Genomic DNA, 18,982 nt, shown 5'->3' with positions numbered 1-18,982 from the left:
TTGGACAAAAAAGAACAATATTATAAGCGAAGCAACTCTATAATCAAGTCCTAAAAATGTATGTATGTCCATAAACATTATCCTGTACCAAGCAGTTTTTCAACAAATTTACTTACATTTTTGCTTCGACTATTATACTTTTATATTCTGATTATTCACTTCAGACACTATACAAGTGTTAATGTCCGTTTGTCCTACCGTTTCAGTGCTTCGCTTTTATGGATGTAATCATCCTTGTCTTCTTAGGAGTGAATGATTTTCCTATACACAAGGATGACAACATTCATAAAAGCGAAGCTCTGAAACGGTATGACAGACGAACATTAACTGTTATAGAGTGTCAGAACTGAATTGGCAAAATAAAAATATAAAAGATTTGACAAAATTATACGTATATTTGTTGTAAAACTTCTTGAAATACAGAATTCTGTTTAAGGACAAACTGACATTTGAGGACTTGATTTTAGAGATGCTTCGCTTGTAATCTTGTACCTTATTGTAATAGGAATCAGTATTAAAAAAAATCAGATCAATTGGATGATTATATCGCATAAAAACTTGTTAAAAAAGTTAAAATCAACATGTTATGAACGTACGGACATTCTGGTAACGATTATAGAGTTGCTACGCTTTCTAAATCATACCGAACTACTGCAGGAATCATCATGCATAGTTTGAAATCGATCGGACAATTCTAACTTGCCTAAATTAACGTAAAAAGCTATACGTTACGTACGGACGGACCGACCCTTATCATAGAAAAGCTTTGCTTTTAATAATTACGACGCTTTGAATAAAAAATTTTAAGAGAAAAATTAAAGGTGGAAGAGTGGGGGAAGTATATCACCTTACAATACTCATTCCATTGCAAAAAACGCGATATTCAGTTTGTTTAAATATTCAATTAATTAGGTTTTTTCAAGAATGTCAAGCGTGGGAAAATTTTTAGAATGTGGGAACCATTTAATTTTCATTTAAATGGTACATATGTTTTTCATTTAATTTCATTTTTAGGACCCGTGAGAAAATTTTTTTAACGTGAGAACCATTTAATTTTCATTGAATTTCATTTTTTGGAAGTGTGGGAAAAAACGTGAGAAAAAATATGTTTTAGTATAAAGAAATGTTCTATCAGTTTCAAACCTTTTTCATTCGATAGATCATACTGACTTTGGAAAAACTGTCAGACCGATTTTTGAAATTCAATCTGTGAAAAAAGATATTCAAGTTTTAATTTTTTGTTTTGAAAATATTATTTTCATGTATTGACGCCATCTTGGATTATGATAATTTTTTTTTGTTAGAAGATTTTTTTTCTAAAATATTTTTAAAAAATTAACTTTTTACAATAAAAAAATCTTTGAACTTAAATTGACCAATAATTCAAAGATTTTTTCTCTTTGATTTGGAAGATTTTTTATGATTTTTATTTTTAATGTCAAATAAAAACACAACAGTGAAAAAAATGAAAATTAAATGAAAAAACCTTTTATGATTTTATTCAAGAAATTATTTGCTAACATCACCTTTTTGTTGCAATAGAATGTTATTTAAGTAAACAAAATTTTGTTTGCTTAAATAACTCATTTAAAGTATTTTTTGCTAGAGGCTAAGAGCGTACCAACTAGAATCTTTAAAGAATTCAGCATATTAGAGAATGTAACACCTTATATTAAACTTGTAATACCTTGCTTTAGATAAGATGTATAAAAGTATAGAATAATAAACTATATATTGTTATGAATAGCAGATGATGATAAACAAAATAGACCCTCGTCCCAGTAGATTAAATTTATTGATTAAAACGACTGGTAACTGCTATTTTGAACCAACCAATTAAAATGTAAAAAAAAATATCGAATATTTTGGCCCATTGAAGAGAGAAACTTTAGTTACCAGTGTAATTTATAGTCCAATGTTACCTTCCTCTCCGGTTTATCCTATGAAAAATTATCTTCAAATCTTTAACATAAAAATCCTTACAGTTTATAAAAAAACGGTCTATAGAGAAGCTATGGAACTAAAAGAATATTGTGTGTACAACGTGTGTCACTCTTGACAACAATATGTAAAAAAAAATATTTTAATATTCCTTACAGGATGAGCAGGTACGACACATTTTTTTTATTAAATTTTCCAATTTTGTTGCATATTGACAGCCAGGTCTTGTGTACCCATCAGACAGCTTTACAATACTTGGATCTACTGCAGTTCATGGTAAAATATTGCTGGTAACGAACATTGCCAAAAATTTATGAATTTTAAAGGCTGCTAGCTGCCAACCGGCTGAACGTATAGATCATACCCGCACGCCATTTTAAGCGATATAAGAAGGCCTACAAATAATCTGGAATAGCCAAGATCCAATGATGCTCAGGGAAAGCTTCACTGAAGAAAAAACGCGTAAAATAGGCTCTTTTTCGCGTATTTCTCTGCACTGCGAGATAATTATGCATTATTGATTTATGGCTATTCCAGATTATTTGTAGGCCTTCTTCTGTCGCTTAAAACAGTGTGAGGGCATGATCTGTGCGTTCAGCCGTTTGGCAGCTAGCAGCCTTTGAATTCATAGATTTTTGGCAATATTCGTAACCAGCAATTTTTTACCGTGAACTGCAGTAGATCCCAATACTTTAATAGATTTGGAATCACGTGGAAATTATGATAGGGGAAAAATTGCCAACTCATTTATTGGTCAGTTGGTTTATCCAATATGATGGGGGGGGGGGGATGGGGTAAAGGGGGTATTGTTATTTTAGCCCGTTGCAAGAACATGAAAATCTGATGTAAGATCCAAGTAACAATAAATCCATTAAAACATTATACATTCAGGGCCAGTTTTATTGAATTCCATCACTTTTGTAGCTAATTTTTAAATAAAAAATAAAGGGGACTATCAACGAACAAGAGCACGTGATTCTAAGTACCTTCCAGCATTGACCCTGAGTAAAAGAAGAAAAGTAAAAAAATGTCCAGGATTTTTAGTCAAAATTCTGTCAAACGTTTTGTTGAGTTCGGGGTGTCTTTAATTGTAAATGTTGTCAAATGATATAAATTTTAAAAAATCAAAAGCACATTTACTATATCTCAAAGGTATGTTTAAATTAATGCTAATATGGATTAATTTACAATCTATATAACACGAGTATTCGCATATGTATCATCAAATATCCATTTTATTAAAAGAATTAGCTTCATAACAGTTTTCAAAATTAATTAAAATACCTAAAAAAAACATGGTGAAACATAAATTTTCTCGTCAATACAATAATGATATATGGTGTCCTATTATATTCTAAAAGAAAATACTTAGGATCAATGCTGGAAGGTACTTAGAATCATGTGCTCTCGTTCGTGGATAGTCCCCTTTGTCAAAGCTTTTATTTGCATTATAGTAAGTAGGTATATTTTTATGTAAAGTAAACCTTTATTAAAGTGTACAACTATTTTTTCCAGCCAGTAAAAATCACAAAACCTTTTCTTCCAAAAAAGACAATTTTGACTTTGTTTATAAAATTACAGAAGAGTTAAAATCGTGCTTCAATAACGATTTGAATTTATTGTATTACAGCTGTGTACAGATAGTTCCATTCTACTCCATGTATAGAGTACAAAATGAACCTTGTTCCCTTCCAATTTATGTATAGAGCACAAAATGAACCTTAATTTTAATTGTTAGCAATTATCCTGAATTTACCACTTCAGTGAGGAATAATTAAAGTATGAAGGGATAGGTTTTTCAATATATTTACTAGAATTGTAAAAGTCCAATTTCAGTAGGAATAAGGGAGTAAGTAATTCAATCAATATTCTTGAATTCAAAGAGCCTTACATAATCAGAGATAAAGGAATGAGTTATTGAATCTATCTTATAGAATTCAAAGTCTCAAAATAGCAGGGATAAGAGGATAAGTAGTTCAATCTATCTCTTAGAAATCAAAGTCTAAATTCAATAGGGAAAAAGTACTTCAGCCCATACCATAAAAAAGTCCATATTTGCAGGAATAATGGAATAGCTCAATTAATTTCTCCCTGAATCCAAATAATTCGTTACTAGCTGGGAATTTAATCTTTTCCATATTTCGTAAGAAATTAAGGGAGCGGACAATTGGTTAAGTAATTAGTCTATATACCTATTTGTAAATTATAATTATTAGGTAAGTTCCCTTAGCATACACAGGTCAGAATTCCACCTTAATCCCCTAAGTTTATCAGATATTTAAAGACAGCACGAGTTTTTTTTTTAATTTTGTTCAATGTTTAATGCTCTTTACACAAAAAAAACCTGGCAAAACTGATTTATCTTCTATCTTCCATTTAAAAATCCCTGTGTCCTCGGAAATAATTGCAGTCTGTTGCATTATGGTAATCATACAACATTTAGCTTCAATGCTTTAATTAACTCAAATTATTGAGAATAATTATACAAATGTTTAATTGTTCAAAATGTAGATATTATAAAATAAGCATATTTTTTGTTTAATTTTAAAACAATTTGGTTAAAATATTTTGGTAATATTTTTGATATTAGCCCTTTATTTTACTTTACTAAGATTTGCATCTAAAGATAAAATAGCTTAAAGCCAGTCCGTAAATTGTAAAGATTCGCTAAAATCCTAAAATCTTTACCTACAGACAAAAAAGAAATACTAATTTATGAAATAGGATAAATAATTCAAATACTTACATCCATAGCAACAAGCACGACACTGCTCACATTGATGGTGGCTTTCAGAGTTGCTACAGCCTGGGCATGGGTCAACCCGTCCAGAGAACTATCATTCACACGTAACAACAGATCTCCTTTCTGAAAATATAAAACAACTTATAAGTGAGCAATTAATTTATAAAAATATCATTATGTCTAACTGTATATCTGCCTGCCTATCTGTGTGTAGCTTAGGATCTCACAAACCGCTGGACCAATATGATCATCCTTTACACCGAAGCTTCCTATAAGTGCAGAAAATGTTTATAACTATCTAAGTAAATTTATCTCCACCCTCCAAAGAGAAATCATCCCTAGAAATAAATATCCTACTCGAAATTTTTTTTATTTTCTATTTATGAATCCTATCACATAAAGTAGTAAGCGTTTTTTGTCTGTCCCGTAGAATCTCGCTAACCGCTGAACCGATATTGTTCTCCTTTACAGTAAAGCTTCTTAGAGGTCCTGGGAAGGTTTTAAACTATTTTTGGGGAAGATGTCTTCACCCCCTCCATAAAGTTTCATAATGATAAAACCTTGGCACCAGTGTTTTTGAGCCTGAGCCGGGAACCGCCATATTTTGCTGGAGCCGTATTTTACGTTTAAAAACGGCTCCGGACTAGATAAATAAAGAGATTTTTATAAATTATAATTTGGTAACTCTGTTTTTTCATGTGCAAATGCCCCTTTTAAGTTTTTCAAGTCTATTTTTATCAAAAATTGAACTTTTAAAACCTTCAAAAGTCAAAAATAGACTTAGGAGAAAAAAAATATGTCGAGTTTATCTTGATTTTAGGTCGGAGCCGGAGCCGTATCATCACAGACGGCTCCGTGGAGCTGGAGCCGCACCAAAATCAAACGGCTCCGAAACACTGCTTGGCACCTATTTGATGTAGTCAGGAATAGCTATTCTAACAATCAATTCTACAAAAAAAAATCACGAAACCTTTAAAAGTAAGGTGGAAGTAAATTTTGTTTTTTCATGTAGCTGAAGATGGGTGGGTAAGAAGGGGAGGAAATGATCAAATTTTCCTTTAGCATTGTTTGTTAGAATTACATTCCCTTTTCCCTGGATATTGTGACGTACTTACGTAAATGCCTTAATCATAGAAAAGCTTCGCTTTTACAGAAAAAAAAATACAAGCTTCTATATTTCTGTACACAATATAGAAAAGAAAATAATAAAAGAAAATCTTATTGAATCAAACTAAAGCTTCCTAAATATCCCTTTAGAGAGATAACTGAAGATAAAACCATTTTTAATACTTTCTTCATTCTAGCATTTCCTTTAAGGATATTGATATATAATGTTTTCTATTTATCAAATAAACGAATAAATTTCATTATATTTAATGATAAACTAAGCATATGAAAGTGTAAAAACCTGAAGTTTTAGAGAGAAAAAAAATTGTCACCAGAAAATGGCATTTTTAAGGATTTATTGACAATACATGTAAAAAGTATTATAATCAAATGTTACCCATTGTTTTGTTATTTCTTTGTTTTCCTATGAATCTAACTGTCCTAGTTTTTAGAAAACTTCATGATAGAAAGGTTATCGAGTGGAAGAAAAATAGCCTAACTCCATCCCAAGACTTAAAATTTAACAATAGATATGTCCTAAAACCATCCATAAATCCATGTAAAACATCCCTAAATTGGAGAACCTAATTAGCTGATTAGTTATTGAAATCTTATGCTTCAGACAAAAAATCCTTACTGCTTTAATATTATAGTATAATATATTTTAATAAAGTTTTACCTTTAATTGTTTTGATTTACCAATACAGCCGTGTGGATGAATATTTGCAATATAGATGGGTGTGTCTCCCTCGTTGCTTCCTATACCCCCACCAATTCGCATACCAAGAGATTCTCGAACATTTTTCCTACAATAAATAAACAAATATAAAACATATGCTCCTCCTCATAGTGTAATAGCAAAAAAAGAAATAGTACTGGGATACGGTTTTTGGGTACAGTCCATTTTATGAAAACGTCTCTTAAGAGGCGTTTTGTCATATTTTCACAGTAGCATTTGACAGGTTATTTTAGGTGATTGCCCCGCTGGGTTAGGCAATTTGCGCCACAGGGTTAGAGCCCCCCACAAAAATAAGAGAAAAACTACTGTGAAAAAACGACGAAACGCCCCGGAAGATGAGTTATAACGAAAGTGACTAAACCCAAGTTTTTTTTAATAAAAGCAAAACAATTCGTAGAAACTTCAATAAAAAATGCTTAAAGGGTTGAAAATATAAAGAAAGCCTAGCTTTAAACATAAAAATATGAATTACTCAACCTGATTGTAACAGTTTTTGGATTAAGCTGAGGCCCTTCAATTCTAAGCGCCTTTCTCAAAAACTGCGCCATACCCTCGATCTCGCTGCCTCCGCGGTTGCTGAGCGGCATCAAGTCAGTTGTCGGCTGTGAAAGTGGTGGTGGTGACATTCCCTTGGCCTCTCGTGGAAGCGGCATTGGTTCGCGCGGCGAGCTCACTGGATCACGTGGCGGTGTTGTCATGTTATGATCACGGGGTGTTGGGATATCGCGCGGAGCGCTGTTGGATTCCCGCCCCAGCGGCGGTAACGGGGGGAGGGAGTCTCGTGGTGTGCTAGCAAGATCACGTGAGGGAAGCGGCGGCTCTGTTGTTAAGGCGTGGTGATTGGTGAAATCGTCGGCGGACACTGAAGCCGCCATACTGCCACCGTGTACACTGCGTCGGTGCTCAGATTTTGAGCCGGATTTAGAGCGATGTCTCTTTTTCTCTCGCACCTGCAGATCAAATAATATGAAGAAAGGTGTATATCTAAAGCAGTCAAAAGTAAACTTCCGTTTCTGTTAAAAACTAAGGATGACAACATCCATATTCATAACTCACAAAGCACAAAAAAGTTCTTAAAAGCTGTCCGCCTGCCATTGATGGTTTAAAGTCAATTATGGATTAGGGAATGATGACAAGAAGTTTCAGCCGTGTATCTTGTATTATAAAGTAGCTTCGCTAATTGTAATCAAAAATATTACAACACTTAAAAGTTTTAAATATGGTTAATTCATAACAAATATTAAGAATGTAGAATTGACTACGTGACCTAAGTAATCCAAGTAAAAAAGCATAAAACTGTAACCTGTGGCTCCGCAATAGCTCCAGAAGTAGCAATATTCTGACTGTTGATGTTAAAATTAAAAGATTTCAGGGAGGGTGTGGGGGTCTCCAGTTCTTCCATACTCGCACTTTTGTTCTGAAACAAATAACATGTCATCTTGAAAAAGTTTTTTGGTATAGTCGTAACAACGCCACATAAGGGCCGTTTCGTTGTATTTTCACAGTAGCTTTCGATAGGATATTTTAGGTTAGGTTAGGTGATTGCCCCGCAGGGTAAGGCCATTGGCCCCGAAGGGTTAGAGTTTACCGCAGGGGCTAGAAATATGAGAAAATCTACTGTGAAAATCTACGACGAAACGCCCCTTAAGAGGCGTTGTCACGAAAGGGACTATATCCAGTTATTTTGAATATATGATAAATAAATATTTCTCTTGTACTATATACAAGTTATTTGCAATTCTATGTAAATAATTGTTATAAGAACAAAAGGGAATTTAACTAAAAAAGAATTCTTTTTGTTTTCTTGATATTTAGAAACTTTTACTAGGATACAAATAATCCTTAAGTTTGCTGGAGGTAATAGGTTTGAGTCCGCCCTCTATTGATATTTGTCTTACTGTTAGGTTCCATTCATAGGGGTAAATAATAGTAGGACGCCTGCCATTATTAGACTAAGTTTAAAAATGAGTAAGCTTCGATTAGAAACGTAGATCTAACATTTTATGTTTAAAAATTGAAGCTCATACCATCAAATACTTTAGTTATATCGAAACCTATGAACACAAAATTCAAACAACAAAAACTTTTGTGAATATTTCAAGTCCATGGTTATACTGGAGGGAGGGAGGAGACAATGAACTGTAAACTATACTGGTACCTGTAGTCATACAACCACCCTATCTTATTTGTAAGCCCAGAAACTTCGGGTACTTTTTATTAAATTTTGATTTAAATTGTTTTTTAAAAACCAGTAGCATACAAACTTTGAATCTAGCTATATAAGGGTTAGTTTCATTGATCATTATTGGGGGTTGTAAATCAATTTATTGTCCATTGTATTATAACTTAAGATCCCCTGTACTGTATTGATAGGTAAAAAAAAATACTGTTAAATAAAGTGTCACGCCCTGGAAAAATTTTGCCCCCAGCCAAAATGTGGTGGATTTATGCAAAAAAAATTTAGTCATTTTTAAGGCTAGAAACGAGATATTTTGAAACGGACAAAAGTTCCTGATTCTACTTCTTAAGGCCTTTCCCGTGAGCACCATAAAGCCATAGTTCTGAATCACTAAATTTCAGGGTTTTTTTTTGCAGATTTTAAAAACTTTGCAGTGCTTGTGTGGTCGCAATTTTTGCATTACAGAAAAAATATTTTGCATGGGTCATTTTTTTGCATAAATTAACATCATTTTGACTGGAGTCAAAAAAAATTTTCAGGGCGGGACACTTTACTGTTCAAGTTCCTTACCTTGAATTCCTTAGCCTCTTGCCTCTTTCTATCAATAGTCTCATAGATAGCCAGGTAATCTTCTCCCTCTGGTATATCATAGTAGTGCTCAGCAAGCATATCATCAGAGCTGGCACGCAGGTCAGGATGCCCGTCCACTTGATCCATACCTGTACACAACACAAGTGTAATCATTATTTAGAAAATGAAGATTTTACTTTAGTTTTAATTCCAGTATGGCTTCAAGATCAATTAATATCCGCTGTATTATAACCAGTCCACTAAAACTGGTATTGATTTGTGATATATATTTTATTATTCGAGTACATTGTCTATAATACAATAGGATACATTATTTTTCAGTAAGTTTCAGCGCTGGTTCTAATCCAGGGGATATTAATATCTAAAACAACTGGATTAATCTTTCGTTTGCTATACACGGAAAGCCTTTTATAATACGATGCAATTAATAACTATTATTGTAAAGTTTCATGCTTGTGCGATTATTGGAAAAATAATTTATACGTATATAACATAATGATCGATGTTTGACACAAACATGAAAAGTGAAATTTAGTTTTTTGAAAGAAAATACAGAAAAAAATTATAAGAATCAAATCTGTAAGATTAAGAATCTGATATTATTTGACATTTTTATTAGAAAATGAATAATATTGCACATAAGAAATCTAGTTGACAAGTTGAGTACAAAATAAAATAGTTACATCGAAAAATGTTATTCTGTATTATCCCGCATGACGCGTATGGACCATAAAACTACCCTTCTTTAAACACATTCATACAGTCCCAGCGTTTAAATTAAGCCTTCGTTACAAGAAAATCAAATATCTACTAGGACTTAAAATGGCCTATCTAAGCCTGACCAAACTAAACTAGACAAATAATCATACATTAACTTATTTGAAGTTTTCAATTTGTAAAGCTTCTTTTTCGATAATTTTTATAAAAAAAACTTTTGAAACGCAAAAAATGATTAATATACTTAGGGTGAGGCGGGGCATTACCGGTAATTTTTTCGGTTTTTTGAAAAAAAATGGGGTAAATATTAATATTTTTAAATGGGACCAAGACCATTAGAAAGCTTACGGAAAGGACTATCAGGTCCTAATAGGACGTTATCCTAGGACTTTTAGAAGTTTGTCATAATTGGACTCAAAGAAATTACCGATAAATGCCCCATGGTGGGGCATTGTGGGTAACGTCTTTTCAACCTAAAAAAAATCGATGAAAAACGGCCAAACGGCCAGTCAAACATAAATAATCATAATTAGTATAGGTTATAGGGATTATCCACAAAAATTTTCATAAAGATCGGACTATTCCTTCTATGTCAAAAATCATTTTTTTAGAGGACGAGAAATTTCGATTTTTTTTTTCACAAAAATTTTCTTTCAAAATAAAATTTGAATTTTTTTATATAAAAAAATCTGTTCTATTCACTTTTTGGCCTAATTCTTAAAAAGCCCATATTGAATTTTAGATTTTACCAAAGAAAACCTGAAAATTGATATTAAAAATCGAATTTGAATTTTTTTTTCGACGTTACCGAAAAATACCCCGCGCGAACTTTGGTCATTTTTGAAAAAAATATTAACTCTACATTTAAGCTCTCAACGGATTTGGAAAGAGCGGGCAATTCTTAGTTCAAAAGGTTTTTACGGATCAGTTCTAGGTCTTACCAATTTTTGTGTAGGTCGATCTTTATACACATAGGTGAAAAAATTTTTGAAAAAAAAAATTTTTCGTCCGACTTTGAGACCCCAAAAGTACCCTTAAAATTTATCTCACAAAAATTTCATTTTATACTTTTTTGTAGGCAATTTAATAAGGAATAAATTTGCTTTTATGTTTTTTTCTGTCAGTCGATTAGAACATGGAGAAAAATGACATTTTCTGAAGGTGGGTAAAAAATTACCGGTAATGCCCCTTACCGGTTAATGCCCCGCTTGACCCTAAGCATTTATGGTGTCAAAATTTTGTTCCTTAGGTGAAATGATAAATTGATTTCAAGGATGGCATTGGTTAGCTTGCGAAAAAGGGATTTTGCTTTCATTTATACGGTGAGAAAGGCTGGAAATGGAAAAATATGATATCTACATCCTGTAGGAAGGATAAAAAACAGGTTTATCATCTCAGATAAATTCCAGGTTTTCATTTCTTTTTAGTTTTTTCATTTTTTTCATATCTATAATTGAAGTGGAGATATTTAAAAAAAAACAGTTTTGAATATTGTGTAGATAAGAAGCAGAATCAAATCCAGTTAAATTAGAGTTGTACCCAAACAGAATTTGACCAATGCTTAGGTTAGGTTAAGTATAGTTGTGCTGGTTAAAGTTGTTAGACTCGTGTTAGGTTTAGGCAAGGTCCAAGAAGCATGTGCAAAAATGTTATATAAAGTGATATGACATTCTATTTCATTCGTAGTACAAAGAGTTTTATTATTTGAGAAATAGATCATTAGGCCAAATGATATATTGACTTATCCCTTAAGATCCCTGAAAAAAACCGACAAGAAGAGAGTAATCTCAGAGTAATATTGCTGATCTTGTTTATGTAAAGTTTTGTGATTACAAAACTTAAAAAAATTTGTCCTCAATTAACTTGAAAAGCTTTTGGCGAACTTTTTTTTGCACAAAATATTTCTTTAAGTAATGCAATATTAATTGTCCCAATTATTTCAAGAAAGGGTACAGTAAGCTAAATTCATTATACAGGTTAAATTGGACCAATTAAACATATTTCTGGTAATAAATATTGTACTTTAATTCATGAAAGATTTTTTTAGTGAAAATTCTGGTGCATAATATATCTAATTTAACAAATTCTTTGTCTAAATTTTTTTACTCCCTAATAACTGTGTAAAATAATGGTTAATATCTTTTTAACAATTAAATTTAATTAAAAATAAAACGCGTGATGCTAGTTGTAAAAAAACAAACAATTTAGAGTATTCTTTAATTAAACTTCAAAGAAATCAAATTAAAAATCTTAATCAAAATGTTTACTTGTAAAAAAAGTCTCCCAAAAGTAAAATATTGAAGAAAATATTTAAAACTTTATTATATCTGAAATCACGCAACCTTCATCCAAATCTTTATCAATAAACTTATTTAATCTTCTTAAAAAACTAACAAGTTGGCTGTACAAAGTAAAACCTAATTTAGCTTAAAACAAAAGTCTCAACTTATTTCTGTAGAATTGAATCCTTTTAGCGTGTGTGAGGAGTCTTTATTAAATATTCAAGTGTTAAAAGATTCTATTTGAGAGTTAAGTCAATACCGTGCACCGATGGAGGTAGGAGTTTTGTAAAAAAAAAGGATCTTATTTTTAATAAAAGTAACTCAAAAAATGTTTGTAGCCAAAGTTTCAGTGTTTGGAACTAGGTAGTCATGATATAGGAAGAAACACTTTTTTTATAACCACTAGAGCCAGTTCAATTTCAAATTCTTTATGATTTGACCCACTGTCTCATAGTAGCTACTCTTAATTACCTCACCCTCTCCGAGTATGGCAGGTGTCCCAAATTAAGTCACCGTAATGAAAAAAAATCTCCACAGAGGAGCTAGGGATGAGGGATATACGTGACTATTGGGTCTGTAGGGTATCCTAACCACTTAATAATCTTAACAAACAACTCAAGAGGACTAGAACAAAAACTCTCACCATCATAACTCAGTTCGTTACCAATGAGCTAAGACGCCCCTTTCCTGCACTATCTTAATATATTTTGTAAAAAGATAAAAAGTTAATTTGCAGAAATAGGTTGCTAATTAAACAGATCTAAAAATCTGTCAACTAATATGCCATCTACAAATATACATTTTTTAGATAGGAATCTTTAAAAACAATAAAATGATGAACCTACCCCTTAATTAAATTTCCAAGAGTTTGACAGTTTCTGCATAGGTTTTTAATTATATTTGTCAATATCCCAAATATTAGGGTATAGCTGAGAAATCTTGTTGTTCAAAGGAAGGTAGAGAAGTGTTTTAACAGCTTAGTAACATAATCAAAATATACACATACTTCATACTAAAACACACACACACACAAACAATGACACACACAAACACATGCACACACACACACACACACACAATTGCACACACACACACACATAAGTCCAAATTCTAAATCTATTTTGTGTAAGTGAATTTAGTATTTGCTTAACTTGAATAACCTGACAATTTCTAAAGGTAGAATCCCCCTCCCCCCCTCCTCACACTCTTGTCCTTATTTCTCACCTTTAATGTGATAGATCCATGAATTGCATTTGACAATTTTGTTTTTGTAATCATAGAAAATCTTCCAAACGAAAGCTTATGTTCTTTCCATCAAAGTGCTTGTCGAACACTGAAACCCCGTTTACTTTTTTAATGAATTGAAAATAAGGGAAGAGATAGATTTTTTCTAGGTCTAACCCCAGAGGCGTACCAAGAACCCAATATAATCTTACCTAACAAGACCTACCCCTGCTTTTAAAAAACTTTTCTTCAAAATAAGGGGAAGGGTGCTGTGCTCAACAAGGCCCTTTGAGGAAGGCCCCAATGGTTCACTTTAAGAATATGAAAGGTGCATCAATGCATAAAAAATAGATTACAAAGAAAATATGCTAGGTCTTTTTTATTTCTATTTTTTAACAAGAGCCTAATGGAACCATCTCCTTGCTCTAATATTCTCCATCTCTAAATCTATTCTTCTCTTTTATTCACCCTAGTACCAAATAGGCAATGCTCCCATCCCAAACTAACTTTTGTTATCATTTCAAAAGGATTAAAATATATTTTAAATTGAATTGTTATTGTTCAATTATAAACTAACACACAACTTGCCATGTTGGGATTAAAATTTAAATTTAAAATACATTGTTTTGGTTTCTACTTAATCTTCTAAAGTTAAAATAATTTCAGCAAACATTTAGAAATTGAAGGTTAGAGAACAATTTTAAAAAGAAAACTTCATTAATATTATCTACAAGGACATCCAAGCTTTTTAGGGTAGGGTGGGAGGGGGTGGTAAGAACGCCAAATTTTTACCCTTGGGGTAAAACTTACACAAGGGGGGTTATTGGCCCTACAGAAATTTGTACGGGAGGGGGGGGGGATAAATACTTCTTTAATTATTAATAAATATTTCAAAAGCTTCCCTGAAAGGTTCAACTAGAAAAGTAAAGGTAAATGAATTACCTGTTGGAGAATCAATATCATCCTGATGAATAATCTCACTGGCTGTATCTGTGTCGGAATCACCCTGAAATAATAGTTGTTTTTATTTTTAATGTTCTGCTTATTAAGCTTTGACAATCTACAAGTAATGTTTGTTTGTCGCTGAATTCAGTTATTTTTGTTGTTGAATAAACTGAAAAAGAGCATTGTTTTATTTTTATCAGATCACTTCCTTTAAAAAAGTTTTATCAGAAAGCTTCATATTATTTTTCTTCAGAAATGTATCAAATGTATTGCTTCAAATCCTAATTACAAAAGATATTGCCATATTATCTTCCATGTTATAAAAATAACAATGTTTCTTTCATTTTTCATTTAGGGTAAAATACAGGGATTAAATAATATATAAGGTATGTTATGTGGGTTGTAGTTGTAGATGTACAACAGATCAAAATCATTTAAAAAGGAATTAAATATTTATGAATATAAGTTTCTATATTTCAGAGTTGATGCATTTCAATCTCTTGGCATCTACTTTATACTACTTGCCTTTATATAGTTAGTTACACAGGGATCTAAAGGGATAAGACAATGGCCAATAAATTGATGTACATTGCCAGTGATGATAAACAAAATTATCTTTTCTGTAGATTAAAATTAGGGGTTAGACCACTCACTCATTTATTGATCTAACCATTCAAACTTCACTGACGTTCCCAAAGTGGTTAAGCCAACGAATAAGAAACTTTGGGACCAGTGTAAAAAAAAGCAGATTGTCCCCTTACTCTGTTAGTTTCACCTAAGCATTAATAAGTTCAGTTCTTTTGTTTGATTCTGACCAAATCTTAGAAATTAAAAATATATAAGTACGAAGATTTAAATGTTTTATAACTACAGTAAGAAGTATAGCAAATATGTATTCAAAAATGGCTCTTGAAAAATTTAGTTCATAATCTGAAAGGCCTTATAATTTTTAAGATTAAATCTTTAAAGAAAATTAACTTTTAGTTTACATAATTCAAATAACAATGAACTTTCTGAATTTGTTAATATTTGACCTCCTTCAAAATTGCAAATACAAGATTATGATTTTATTTTAAAATTTTAGGAATATATTTCTTAACTTATATAAAAGTCATATAAGAGAAAATTATTAAGTTACCCTATTTAAAAAAAAAAACTTGAACAATGCCTTTAAACGTATTTAAAAACTATTGGATTGCCAAATTCATAATTTATGCATAAATCAAAAAAAAAACTTAAAAGAAACTAAAATGAACTCCCAACCAACAGGACTGGGATCTAAAGGGATAAGGGATAGGAAACCTGGCCAAAAATTAGGTCACGGCCTGGCTTCAAAAGGGATAATGCAACATTTAACATTTCCTAATTAAATGACGTCATTGGCGGATGGCTCCTATTGGCTTCCACTCTAAACCAATAGTGTTCGGTAATTTGGGCTTGTTTTGTACCAACCAATAGCCAATTGGCGGATGACAATAGAAAAAACGGGGCAAAGTGCGCATCACAGAAAAATTTCAAAACACAAACAAATTTCTGCTTCTCAAATAATAATATTAAACATAAACAAGTGATGTTTTATCACAACATCTTATTTTCAAATCTGCTTAGAGTTACACAATCAGAAAAGGAACCTAAAGAAAAAAACAAAAATGGAGGAATTATTTTTTTTTTAATGTAAGTAGCTAAGAATTTTAATTTGTTAGTTTATAAAGAAACTGTTGTATTTAGTCCATTCAAATTTTAAAAATTTTATGCAGAAATGATAACCCCCCTTAAATTAACAAACAAAATTCTAGTTCTATCTCTAAATAATAAAAGTGTACTAAATTTTTTTTATATTATTTTTATTAATTTTGCCATAATTTAATGCACAATTATTTGAGTATTTCTGTTTATTTTAAACGTAAAATTAAGTTTTTTAAGAAAAAATTTATTATGTCTAATTTTGACATGGAACACTTAATTGGTAGAATGTTACAGAGGTACTTATTCACTTATACTTGATTTATTTATTTTCGACTTTGAATTTTAGTAAGCAATGATAACATAATATTTTTAAATTCAATTTTACTCATAAATAAAATGCAAACAAAACACCCTAAAATCAGTTTGAAGCCAATACAACATTAAGCCGTCTAAAAATTCAAATTAGTAAAGTAAACAATTTGAATTTTTTGAGGAGAGATCAACATAATTGAAATAAAAGGCACTGGCCATATTGGTCCTATAAAAAGTTATATTTTTACTTTAGACTAGCTACCTGAATTTTATTCTATACTTCATCTACACACACACACACAGCTATTTCATTACCGTTTAAAACAAACTACTGAGCCATCCCATAACTGGTTTTTTAGGCCTATGCTTGAAATAGGCCTGAAATAATATTTTCCTACATTTCCCATCCCTTATCCCTGAAAGGGATAAGACAATGGACGATAAATTGATGTACATCTCCAATAATGTTACCAAACAATTACCCCTTCTGTAGATTACAATTGGTGGTAGAAACTTTTTAACACTCAACTTAATAATTCAATCAATGAAAACTCAATAAAAGTTCCAAAAAGCCAACGAATAAGAAAACATTACTATGAAACTTTGAGGACAAGTGTAATAAATAACCCAATGTCCCCTCCCTCCCTGAGGACAAGAATATACACTCACTCCTCAGCTCTTTTGATCTAGATCCTGATTTTCAAAATATTTATCAATAGAGGTTCATAAATAATTCAAATTGAACAGAAACTATTCAAATAAGAATTCTTTTGTTACATCCAGACAAGAAATTCTTCTCATTCTATTTCGAAAGTTTTTAAACAATCAATGTAATTTCACTACAAAGTTTTTATATGAACTACAAAATATAGAATTTGCAAAAAAAATGAAAAATGTTGGAATGAGCCATGAATCACATACATAAAACTTTTATTACAACATTTATAATCCCATTTGATTGTTAGGGAAGAAGGGGCTTGAAGAATCACGACCAATAAAGTCTTGTAAATCATTGGTGATAAAAGAGAATCTTAAATCCTTTTTATTGCCTTGTGTAACATGTGTTCAGAAATTAGAAGACTGGTAAATTACCCCAAAAATTACAAAAAATCATGCCATTTAAGTATTCCGAATCCGAAATCCGCAATCCGTCGAATTTTTGGACTAGGTATTTTTTGACCTAGAACCCGAAATCGCAATCCTTAAATCGAATTGCGAATTCGGATTGCTAATTTTTATAACTTTTGTAGCACTTAAAGATGTTGCAGGCAGAACCAAAAAAATATTTTATTGTTTCTTAACTACAAGTAAAATGATATTTATATTTTATTTTCACAGTAGCTTTTCATCTTATCTTATGTTAGGTTAGGTTAAGTAAAGGTAATAAAATGGCCCCTGTACGGGCTAGAATTTTTTATTTTAAAAAGAAATTTAAAAATATTGCTAGAATCCGCAAACCACAATCCAAAAATCCGCAATCCGCTAAAAAACAAGAATCCACAATCAACGAATTAATCAGCTTTTTTTTAGGGGGGGGGGGGGGCGGAATTTTGTAAAAACCAATCTGACCCAAAAATTGGGCGAATCACCAACCCTACTTTTCAGTTTGAATAGTAGGGTTGAAAATTACAATTACTGAAAAAATCCTCTAAAACTTTTGTGAACTATCAAGGTTTAATAATCTTATATGCTTGAAACATTTCCTTACATTTATGAATTTGTAAAATGTGTAGATAGATGTATTCATGGTAATGTGTTGAAGAGTGAGCTAATATTTTCCATTAAAAGCAAAGCATACAGCATATTTGAACCTGAAAGGATAAATTGAACATATATGCAGATGTTTTACCAGATTTACAAGCTTCTGAATATTTTACACAACAATTTTTTTTGTCTGAGAGAAAAACAACTTGCACTTTTCACATTTTCCATTTATTTTATTCATTAATATTAAAAAATGGTAATGGCACAAAAAAACTCAAAATTTAAAATACAAGCTTTCAATTGAAATGAAAAGTTTTAACTTTATAAAAAAGTCATTAATTACAAATAAGCGAAGCAGTGGAAAGGGTGGAAATGTAGAAAAATGGCTTCTATTAACTTGAATATCCCTTTCAAAATTCCCTATCAAGTTTTATAAAAAATCTATGTTTTTCAGTTACTTTCTTTCTCTGCATATGAAGGGTTACGCTGATTTTAGTTAGAAATCAATGTTAAATCAAGGACGTTAAGGTTTTTTTTGAGGTAGGTGAAAACAGGGCTTTCAAAGATTTGAGGGGGGTTATCTGATGTATTTTCAAATAATTTGAGAGGGATAAAATGTGGAGTTTCAAAGGTTTGAGAAGAATTAAAACGCCCCTCCAGATGAACAAAAAGATTTAGGAAACAAAATAGTTTTTTTTTTAATGTAAAAAATGTGTAAACAAAGTCCAGGTTTACATTTGGATAAGTAAAAATAAAATGCAAAGATGAAGGTCAAGAGTGGGCAGGGCAGCAAGACTGAGGGAAGGCAGGAG

At 31.4% G+C, this 18,982-nt stretch overlaps 1 protein-coding gene across 2 annotated transcripts in view; it reads right to left on the bottom strand.

Moving 5' to 3' along the window:
• LOC145313250 (ligand of Numb protein X 2-like) overlaps window positions 1-18,982 on the bottom strand; it is a 141,552-nt gene that overhangs the window by 7,967 nt on the left and 114,603 nt on the right. For both annotated transcript variants that reach the window (XR_013877288.1, XM_080152571.1), the window contains exons 13-18: window positions 14,466-14,529; window positions 9,280-9,428; window positions 7,834-7,947; window positions 7,008-7,480; window positions 6,471-6,597; window positions 4,688-4,807 (exon numbers count right to left, since the gene is read on the bottom strand). Coding sequence is in view for 1 of the 2 variants with exons in the window: in XM_080152571.1 (XP_080008697.1) it covers window positions 4,688-4,807; window positions 6,471-6,597; window positions 7,008-7,480; window positions 7,834-7,947; window positions 9,280-9,428; window positions 14,466-14,529 (1,047 nt within the window). In the remaining variant the exon portion in view is untranslated. The remainder of the gene's footprint in view (window positions 1-4,687; window positions 4,808-6,470; window positions 6,598-7,007; window positions 7,481-7,833; window positions 7,948-9,279; window positions 9,429-14,465; window positions 14,530-18,982) is intronic.

Source organism: Acartia tonsa, chromosome 3 (genome assembly GCF_053477335.1).
Source record: "Acartia tonsa isolate MP-2025a chromosome 3, ASM5347733v1, whole genome shotgun sequence".
NCBI classification, from domain to species: Eukaryota; Metazoa; Arthropoda; class Copepoda; order Calanoida; family Acartiidae; genus Acartia; species Acartia tonsa.
Note: the sequence above shows the minus strand (reverse complement) of the source record. Positions and strands in the feature narration are given on the sequence as shown.